A 10,898-nucleotide genomic window follows, 5' to 3' on the forward strand; every position below is an offset into this window, starting at 1 on the left:
CACTATAGTTTACTAAATTCAGGTATCGGCATGGTTAGTGTTGCTAGCTGGGAAAATAGTGAATCACTCAAATATCATAACTGGATACATTCAACCTAAAACATAATTAGCCTATAACTCACTAATGATTAAGGTCAAGTCAAGTTTATTTGTATAGTGCTTTTCACAATCTTTACAAGATTAACAATCTTATGGGTCCAAATCCCTAATGAGCAAGCCAATGGCGACAGTGGCGAGGAAAAACTCCCTATGATGGAGGGGAATAGGAAGAAACCTCGGGAGGACCAAGGACTCAAAAGGGAACCCATCCTCCATTGGGCGGCCCGTTAGCACAAGTCCGTGGTGCGCAGGGTGGTTCTACAGTTCTACAGTAGTAGTCACAGTTCTCGTTCCCCGGCCAAGTAGTCACAGTCCCTTCAGTGTAGATGGTGAGCCTCTGATAGGAACTAGCATCCGCACGACCTCTTGTGGCAATGGCACGTCCAACCCTGGCATCAGTACATCCACCGGCAGGTGCTTGTATCCGGATAGGTGCGTGGTATCCAGCAGGAACCAGTCCCCTTCGGGTGGCCTGGTTAAATACACAAAATCACACAAAAACACAAAATCAAATTATACAGACTAATACACAAGTCACACACAAACCACACAATCAGACTAAGCATACTGATGATTACATGAGTAACACCAAAGGTAAAATACAAGACAGTATGACTCCTTTGCAATTAAAACACAATCACATTACTGATAAATATTTATAAAACAATAATAACTATTTCACTAACAATTTACAAAATCATTTACATTTACGGCATTTAGCAGACGCTCTTATCCAGAGCGACTTACAAAGTGCTTTGCATTCAATCACAGAATTCATCCTAGGAAATAGTACGAATAGGCCAGAATTCAAGATACCATTGAGTCAGACTACTACTAAACTACAGGAGTCAATGTCATTACCTAGTGTTTTTGCAAGTTAGACATTTGCCAAGAAGCACAAATAACCACAGACAGACATACCATTTAAAGAACCACGGCAAGTGGTATCAGCTGAGTTAGTGCTCTGGTAAGAACTCAACAAACAGGTGGGTCTTCAGTCTACGCTTGAAGATAGCAATAGACTCTGCAGTCCTAGCAGCTAATGGAAGATCGTTCCACCATCTTGGAGCCAGGACGGAGAATAGTTTGGAGCTTTGTCTTCCATGAGACTTTAAGCATGGAGTTTCGAGTCGAGCCAAGCTTGAGTTTCTGAGTGTTCGCTGTACGGATTGGCTTTTGACCATGGACATCATGTAGGGAGGGGCCAGTCCATTTTTGGCTTTGTAAGCAAGCATCAATGTTTTATATCTGATGCGTGCCGCTACTGGAAGCCAGTGAAGAGAGCGTAGCAGAGGAGTCACATGTGAGAACTTAGGAAGATTGAAGACCAGTCGTGCTGCAGCATTCTGAGTTAGTTGTAGAGGTCTGATGAGGATGACAGGAGCACTGATAATCTGCTGTTGATAACCAAAAATCCCAAAATGGTCGAATCTGTAATCCTGATGGTTGTCCACGGTGATGATGAATAGTCCACGAATGGTGATTCTTTCGGGCTTTCCTCACAGTTCCTTGCACACTGACGATGGTGATTGTTCTAATAATCCCGACGATCGGTTCTTGATGCCGTTCAGTCCTCTGGTCTTGTCTCTGTTCTCTGGCGTGGATCATAAAGTCTCTCATCATCCTGATGCACATCTTGTCAAGGCTTATTATTCTGTCCTGGTCCACAAACTGCAGTAGTCCTCTTGTCCTGGGAGCCTGCGTGAAATTCAGGTTGCACAGCTGTCGGTAGTCTCTAATCCAGGAAGAAGCACTGGAGACCCACATGATGGACAGAACGAAAGAGACAGAAAAGCAGAATAAAGACTACACACAGCTTTATGTTTTCATGAGAAATCTGGAAGATGAGTTAGGGTTACACAAACCTCAAAAGATGAAACAGAGTGTTGGGGGAAAGAGAAGGGGCAGATGTAAAACGCTCCAGGTGGGTGATCAGTCCATGTGATGTTCTACCTCTGTGTCCCAAAAGACCAACATCTAGTCCTCATGTGGTTATGGGAAAACCTTCAGCATCTGAAAAACACACATGCAAGCAAAAATATTAAATTACGTAGAAAAATAAAACGCATGCCACACTGTGAAATTATGAATTTATATAAGAATTCAATTCATGTGTAGGTGTTTAAAAGCCTGGAGGTGGTCGTTGAGGGGGTGCTCTCGGTGGGGATGGACTGCTGGAAAAAACAGCTGGGTTCGGTGTCTCCAGGGTCTGGGTGTGACTAGATTCGGATGACCTGAAAATGTCATCCGAACCAATGGAGACACCCTTAAACCAAGTGGACACCACCGTTTGCTACAAAACACACACAATAAAAATGCCTTTAGATATCATTTTCTAAAAACCTCACCACAAATAATTCTAAATGCAATCAGAAAGGAGTGGGCAGTCATGGCCTGGCGGTTAGGGAACTGGACTTGTGACCGGAGGGTCGTGGGTTCGATTCCCAGACAGGCCATGACTGAGGTGCCCTTGAGCAAGGCACCTAACCCCAACTGCTCCCCGGGCGCCGGGCTAGGGCTGCCCACCGCTCTGGGCACGTGTGATCCACAGCCCCTAGTAATCACTAGTGTGTGTGTGTGTTCTGACTGCACAGATGGGTTAAAAGCGGAGGACAAATTTCGATTGGGGTGTAAAAATCACAATTGACAAAATATGCACATTTCACATTTCATTTCACATTTCAAGGAGGAAGCACTAACCAGAAAAATATTCTGCACCGACGTTGTTGTTGAACAGGTGCGCAGGTAGATGGTGGCGTCTGTGATGCTGGATCCCCTCCGCTGAATTAACAGAGGACATGCTGATGAGTGTAATTCAGAATGGGACAAGCTAGTGAAAGATGCTTATAGTCAAGACTCTTTGTTACCTTGATGCAGGCCACGGCACTAGCGCTGGCAAAGTGGTGGAGGGTAAGCTACAAATACAAGGAAAATATTAGGTTGAAGGGACATTTACAGTAGCATGTCCATTCTTACTGAAATTGTGAACCTGTTCCCATGACTCACCTCTGCACCTATCCAGTAGAATTCATTGTTGAGCACCCACCAGTGCTCACTCTCCAGCCCACTGTAGATGGACTTGTGCTGGAGCTTCACCTCCACCACCTGCAGTCAAGCAGAAAAATAACTTTACCACTGAAATGGACAAACCCCTTATAAACCCTCAGGTAACAAAATATTTTTGTGCCTGTGATACACATTAAAAACTTAAGGGAACCTGTGTAGCTGAAGAACCCATTCGTGAGAAGGTGAAGGCAAACATCCTATGTGCTCTGTCCAATCCTTGGCGAGTCTGTATAAGCCTCAACTATGGAGAAAACCAAATACGTGTTACTTTGCGACTAGACAAGTATGTGCAAGACCTGCATTTTACAATTATTGTGACCAGCATGCAAATAAACAATGCATGCTACAGTTCTGCACAGAAACTTCCCTAAATCCTGTACATGTTGTGACAACGTGTTGTGAAAAGCGCTATACAAATATATTTGATTTGATTTGATTTAAACAGAATGAAGCTGGCTAAGAAAGATTTCACCAATAATAGCCAACTACCTCTCGGATCGGGGTATGGAGCGTCTCAAAGATGCCTTCGTCCAATGCAAAAGGCTCCCGATCATGTCCTAAGGAAGATGTTTAAAAAAACACTGAAATATTAAAAACTTTGATGCAACCTAGTTTAAATTTGCCGTTAAAGGGTAGCCAATTTATTTAGGCTAAGTAACATAGTGATAAGTAGCTAGTTTAATGTAGCAAACCAGCTTGCGAATATAGGGGTGTGTTCGTCGCTAGCTGCCTAATTTACCGTCGCAGGTGTCGGTATGAGCTGCAGCTTCGACTTCCGTCTGTTGATCTCGGACCCCGCCGCCTGTAAACGAGAAAAGACCAAACAACGGCCGAAACTCCAGTGGCACAAAGGAGCACTGGTCGCAGCCCAGTGAAAGGCAGGGAAAACAACATTTTAAACAGGTTAAACAAATTAATTCGAGATATTAACTCGTTGAATATGTTAATTCGAGATATTAATTCGGTAAATATATTAATTCAATATATTAATACGTTGAAGATATTAAATTGAGATATTAATTGTTTGAAGATATTAATTTGTAGATATTTGGAGATATTTGTTGATTTTTTTCCACAGCAAATGCAAAAGTGTCTTGTCTCTTTGGGGGTCGGTAAACGACTGAGGGATTTTAGATATTTTGTTTGGAGTTTCACCTTGGCGATTTACCTTGATATCAAAACATGTTTTTCTCCATGACTCCGATATGCAGAAACACTTAGCAACGTAAAAGGGGGAAAGCAAACGCTAGCAAAATAATTACCTTTTGCGGAGTATTGGACTAAATGACCCATAATACCTTGTCGTTTTATTTAACTGCTGTCAAATAAATATTCTGCCACATGAATTAAATTAGCAGTAATGTATGCTTGTCAGAGTTAACCACAAAACGTGACATCTCTACTCATTGGACGGATAATTGTCTACAAACGAATGTTATTTACTTGTCAGTCTTAAAGTTCGTTTTATTTGAAGATTAGCGTATTGCCTGCAGTTCTTATTTCTGCCGTTAGGTGGCAACCGTAATGCACCAGTTTATAGCTCGCACATATGGAGTACATAGAGGCAGCGGCACGATGTGGTCGTTTTTCTAATTAATTGTGTGTCCATTGATCGTGAGCACGGACGTAGTTTTGGGGGGGGACGGGGGGGACATGTCCCCCCCACTTTTTCAAAAGCCGGTTTTGGTCCCCCCCAGTTTTTACAGTTAAAACCAAATATCTAAGTAGTGACAAAGTCATGTCCCCCCCACTTTTTAACGGTAAAAAAACCAATATCCAAATAGCGACAAATCTAGCACTAGGATCATGCAGCACCCCCCCCCCCCCCCCCCCCCCCCGCTTAACAGTTCGCCACCCCAGGTTGTGTCCCCCCCACTTGTGAAATCAAAACTACGTCCATGATCGTGAGTAACATTATTTGTTAGTAATGGGCACAGCAGTTCTTTTAGATGAACTGAATCATTAGAATCAGTTCACTAAAAATATTCGTTCAAAAGATTCGTTCACCGAATCGTTCAGTGCTTGGCAGGACTCCAACCCACATGGGTCCACTATAATGATTCAAATTGGACTTTGACATTTTCAAATTTTTTGCTTAAATGTATCATTTCTCCGTGTACATCACAGCATTAAGGATATTTTTATCAATCACAAAATCATATTTTCTCATCTCAAGCATTAGCTCTTTATAATTATTGGTCATTTTTTCAAGATCTGGGCAATGTTTTTCTTCAACCCCATTACGTACACAGTGGCAGCTCTCTGAATATGATCATAAAATGCATTTCTGAAGAAATCAATATTTTCATATTAATCAGATGTCCTCAACATTAATACAATAATTGTGAATACAAATACTTTTTGCAATACTAAGGTCTGAAATGTCCCTTTTCATGAAAGTGCTGCTATCTACATTATTACTGCCGTTTGGCCTGAGTCTTGGTGTTTCTTTTTACCATGGATAATGAAGCTTTCAGTTTGCAGCCTCTGCCTCCTGCCACCTCTGTACATGCGTCACACCATGAAGGAATTCTCCACACAGCTGTACACACATCTGGAAGTGCCATTCTGATGGTGTATGTCTCCAAAATAATAAGGTGGTCTGCATGTAGAGACTACAACATAATGAACATAATCATACATTTTGATAAATGTCATATTATTCCGTTTTTATGTCATGTCAGACAAAATGTTTTCATAATGTAACATAGACTTGATATGCAGACCAGGAAGTGATGGCAGTACTTCACATGTACTGGGAGACACTGGAAGTGTTGTATAGTGTGGTGATGAGGCTGTTGGAACACAGGTGAATGAGAGGAGTATCCATGGAGACCAACAGTATTCAGGGGATGAAGCTCACTAGTGGCCAGAATGGTGCATGCGGCCGCTTCCCACACAGCATCCCTGAAGCAAGCAGAGCCAGTACAGTTTGTTTGCTGTGCACAAGGAACGCAGGACTGCAGGTGGAGAAGGTAGACATTAACATTACCTTCTTTCCTTATTATCATTTATTAAAAACTGCTTTAATTACCTAAGCTTACCAAAGTCTTTAAAAATGTATCACTCTATATTTGCCAACTGCTGACTAATAGGTGTTTGAGGGAATGCAAGAGATGGGCATGGGCGAGGATCTGTACTATGATTAGATCAAAGGAGTTGGGACGAGATCTCCACAGTGGCATGGGTCCTCCACAGGATCATCATAGCTATAGCATAACTACTGACATTTAGTTAATTAACGGTGTTCAGTGTGAGGTTGAAGCGTGTACAGACTAAACTCCTAAGAGTTCAAGAGGTATAAGTGTATATTCTAAACTTTGCAGCAGTACACGGGCATTAAAGAATGTTAAAGGGAACCCCGGCTGGTAACACTTGTAAGCCTTAATATGATGTCTTAATAATTTAGATTAATTACATGTAAAAAAAAATCACAAAAGCAGCAAATTTATTTACAAATCAACACTTTTATTCGAAATATTTGACATATGGGCGCAGCCATGTTTTCTGACGCGCAATGCCTGCTGTGTAGATGACGTCAAATGGTTGCAGCACGCTAAACTTGACTGCGGTTGGAAGGAGTTAATTAGTGATGGGATTTTCGGCTCTATTTTGAGATGCGGCTCTAATGGTTCTTCTTACTGTGGAGAGCCGGCTCTTGTCGGCTCCCAAACGGCTCCCCATATATATTTTTTACATTATTAATTAATAGCTTAAACCTAATTTTATAACATTGTTTCATTATTGACATTGTTAAGCACTTGTGATGAGTAAAAATGCTGCATAACAATGCTTTATAAATAAAACTTTTATTATAACCAATTATTAAATTATCACAAAATAGCACCAAAATAGAACGCAATACAGCTTGGCCAATTGCCTGCAGTTTCCACAAAAAAAGTGGAGATAACTTTTTTCCAGTGTTTTACCACCACATTTTTAACTGAAAGCTGCGTGTGATTGGTCAGATGTGTGGAGCACACGCTTGACATGCGGGCCGTGGAGACATTCTTTGCAGTGTTGTCCGAAACGATATGTGGTAGTATAAAGAAACACCCTTTAAAAACAGGGGAAGGAACATTTACCTGACAAAAATTAATGTTGCATTGTGTTCCAGGTTTGAAAAGTGCTAAAGTACTTGAAAATGTAACTGTATTTTGTTTCACAACAAATAGCTGTCTGATTGAATCGATGTGATAAACAAGCAAATTATTTCGAATAATTTTGAGTATATGTATAAATATTTAAGTTTAAGGTGCTGGGAAATATTGAAAATGGCCTTTTTCAATATTGAAAAGTGACGTACAAGTGCTTGAATTCCACCTTGTAAAGGTGTATGAACCCGGCATACATAACTTTGTTCATTGCGCTGAAGAGGTGCACGACCTCACTTCGCACGGGGGTCCTCACGCAGGGCGCACGGACCCTCGCGCTGGTATCAACTTAGCTTAAGCACCGACTGAGGAAATAAACTCTCCGCTCTCTACCACTGGCAGAAGCAGAGCAATACGTGCAAGGAGAGGGAGAGACAGCGAGGCACCGGAGGACAAATAAAAACGATGTTGGGAAAAAAACTGTGGCACTTGCAGAGCACAAGCGCAATACTGAAGGGAAAAGCGGCTCCCAAATAGGATCCTAAAACGGCTCCCATTGTGGAGCCGGTTCCAATCGTTCACTTCAAAGCGCCGGCTCTTAGAGCCGGATCGTTCGCGACCGACATCACTAGAGTTAATGTTAGTTAGCTGAGCTACCTTAAAAAAAACCATGCCACACTGTGTTGCCGTTGGATGTTATTTCCAGTCGAAAGGCAGTGGGAAGACTGATATTAGTCTTCACAGTTTTCCCAAAGATAAAAAGAGGAGAAAAATTTGGGAAGCAGCGTGTGGACGAACACAGCTACCAAAAGACCCGCGGCTCTGCTCTCTCAGTAGAGTCATTCAGTAGAGCCCGACTGGTGAGAGTTGACGGGTGCTGTTGGTTTTAAACATAGACTAAAACACAATGCAGTGCCCACAGTTTTCCCACACAGAAAGTCCAAAAGCCCCAGAATGTGGAGCGAGAACCGCACGAAGAAACGTGAACATAAACATGCGCTGGATTCTCTCTGTCACTCACTTGGTGGGTGTTGTAGCCGCTGATGTCAGAAATGTTGCGTTCTGGCTCAAGCTGAAAAGGCTGAACAGTAGCCAGGTCTAGCTAGCTGTGCTCAAGCGCGACGGCCAGTCACTGCAACCATTTGACATCACTACCTGCTGCGCCCGTCAGCAGTTATAAAAATGGCGACCTACGTGCAGCGGGATTTTACAGAAAATCTAATAAATCTGCTACTTTTTGTGAATTTTTACAACGTGTCTTAATAATTTAGAGTAATTACACGATATTAAGGCTTACATATGTTATCAGCCGGCGTTCCCTTTAAGACCTGGAAATACCTAGAACAAGCAAGCATCATATAAATAAAAGTTAAGATGATTCATGTGTGCGTTGCTCATGGGATAATGAGACATACAGCAATTTTTCCAGCTCTATTCACTCCTACAGAACAATGTTTACAGAGTCCCTTGGCCACACTGATTGGGAAGTTTGGTCTCTCAAATGGATCCCTTGACTAAGTTGTGGTATTGTTTTTATTTCATTTATTTTTTACTAAATAAAAAACTAACCCTGACATACTAAATAAATGAACCATACTATAAAACAAATGTAAATTAATTATCTACCCTGTTCTTGAGGTCATTGATGATCTGGGTTGTTATTAATATGCAGCATCTTGTCACTCACCCGGTTAACGTTTTCTAGGGTTCCTGTCCAAAAGGCCCCTGTATTTTTTTCCAGCAGGAAAGGTTTGGCTGGGTAGCTGATATCATGACCCTCAAAGGAGAAAGACACGTACAAACAGCTGATCCTGCCTTTCAGGCTCAAATGCAGTGGTGGACTCGTCCGATACCACATCACATGTAACGGATGTTGACGTGCAGCTTGTAACTGAAAGTGGACTGAGAGTGATGGTTGTGGGCTCAGCAGCAACCTGTCTTTCCTCCTCATTCTGCTTCTTAACAGCACCCACAGAACCTCCATCAGGACCATCACCAGATGCAAACATCTTGGTCCGTTCTCTCTTCCAGGCTTTAAGCGAACTGCCTCGGAAAATCTGGGTAAAGAACTGCCGTTTCTTGCTCCTGGTCTTTTTCTTCTCCAGTAGACACACAGTCCCATTGAAGATGTCAAACTCCCCACCACAGATTGGTGTGGACAGCGCACTACCCTTATTCCCAGGTTGGGAAATACATTTTGTCAACTGTCTCTGAATTATTGGATCTCAACTGACAGGATGTGGAATTGTCACCTAAGGAAAAAAAATATTGATTAGTGTAGTGTTATCTAAATTTGATAAGAACAAGCTCTTTAGGCCTGAACCAACATTCAACAATCATTCCTTTGGTTTTCATTACATTACATGTGCATTTAGGGACTAATTAGGTTAATTAGGCTGCGAGCGTGAATACAACTAACAACTTCAGCAAAGGACTGCTGAAGTTGCTCGCCTTAAGTAGGTTGCAAACACCTGCAGCCTATAGTGCCTGATTGCCCCCAGGTCTAGCTCGCGGGCTCCTCCTTGTGGCGACCGGAGGAACGGTCCTGGGTCCAACCCTGACAGTATGGACAAGGGAAGCGTGGATTAAAATCTATTATAGCTTCCTTATTAATATTTTACATGGTGAGCATATCTCGATAGGCTGATATCATACATCAAATAATGCTTTCCTTATCAAATCATGCTTTCAGTACATGTGTTTATGTACATGTGTTTCAGTACATGTGTTTCAGCTTTCAGCCGTGTGTTTATGTTGTCTACGTCTAGTCGTAGACAGGATCTCCGTCGGTGTGGTTGTGTCTGAGTGTGTTCATCAGTCTCACCTGTGGCTCATCTCGTGAACACTCGGCGCTTATGTGGTTTGTCTATTTAATGTGCGTTCGCGCAGTGTCCCGTGCTCGTCTTTGTTAGTCATTTATGTCAGTCTTATACGTTCATGTGTGTAAGCTAGGCCTGGGCGATATGTCGAGATTTTGAGAAATATCGATATATTTTCATACGAGATATAAGATGAGACAATATCGTTATATCGATATAGTCTATGTCGCGTTAGTTACACGTGTTATGGGTTGCGTACGAAACCGCTTACTTCCATACTGAATAGTCAGTGTTGTGCCAGTTCACAGCTTTTCTGAACTAGTTCAAGTTCAGTTCATACATGCTCAAAGTGAACAGTTCACGTTCAAAGTTCACAATTTTAATTATGAAATAGTTCAAAGTTCAGTTCATTTTACTTTTTTCGTGAGATATTCAAATGCTTTTTTTCACGATTTGGCTGTTGCGCAATCAAGGGGCGGACACAAATGCGAAGTAGAGAGTACAATCTCATTCGATTTTATTTCACATCTTACATTTGCAGACGACACGCGAGTGGACCGCGAATGACGTGGCATGATGAATAGAGAACTAACGCTTAATATACTAAAAGGCAGCGGAAATGACAAGGGCACAAAACTAGACCAAACAAGAGTACAACTAATTGTTACATACACCGACATGAACAAACACACGGGAAGCAAGTAACGGCCATACATGAACATGAAGACTAACAGAACATACATGTATTGCCAGGCACGATACCACGTTAGAGAACACAGAGACCAAACATGAACTGAAAACCTAAAACACTACGAACCTG

General features: G+C 42.0%; 1 protein-coding gene across 7 annotated transcripts; it reads right to left on the bottom strand.

Moving 5' to 3' along the window:
• Positions 1-552: 552 nt before the first annotated feature.
• Positions 553-9,818, bottom strand: LOC143506787 (uncharacterized). Of its 7 annotated transcripts, none has more exons than XM_076996397.1 (12): positions 9,731-9,818; positions 8,947-9,511; positions 5,892-6,125; positions 5,622-5,780; positions 3,655-3,722; positions 3,317-3,406; positions 3,106-3,204; positions 2,967-3,014; positions 2,800-2,880; positions 1,965-2,392; positions 1,021-1,852; positions 553-571 (listed from the first exon to the last, which is right to left on the bottom strand). In XM_076996397.1, exons 4-10 carry the CDS (start codon positions 5,674-5,676, stop codon positions 2,222-2,224), a joined length of 612 nt encoding a protein of 203 aa, XP_076852512.1. In that variant the 5' UTR covers positions 5,677-5,780; positions 5,892-6,125; positions 8,947-9,511; positions 9,731-9,818; the 3' UTR covers positions 553-571; positions 1,021-1,852; positions 1,965-2,221. The 7 variants fall into 7 exon arrangements, with proteins under 7 accessions (XP_076852512.1, XP_076852506.1, XP_076852510.1 ...); XM_076996391.1 differs by having other exon boundaries at positions 554-571; positions 1,021-1,834; positions 5,892-6,072; XM_076996395.1 differs by having other exon boundaries at positions 554-571; positions 1,021-1,834; positions 6,029-6,125.
• Positions 9,819-10,898: the final 1,080 nt, after the last annotated feature.

The sequence above is a fragment of the Brachyhypopomus gauderio genome, unplaced genomic scaffold, assembly GCF_052324685.1.
Source record: "Brachyhypopomus gauderio isolate BG-103 unplaced genomic scaffold, BGAUD_0.2 sc499, whole genome shotgun sequence".
Taxonomy (NCBI): Eukaryota; Metazoa; Chordata; class Actinopteri; order Gymnotiformes; family Hypopomidae; genus Brachyhypopomus; species Brachyhypopomus gauderio.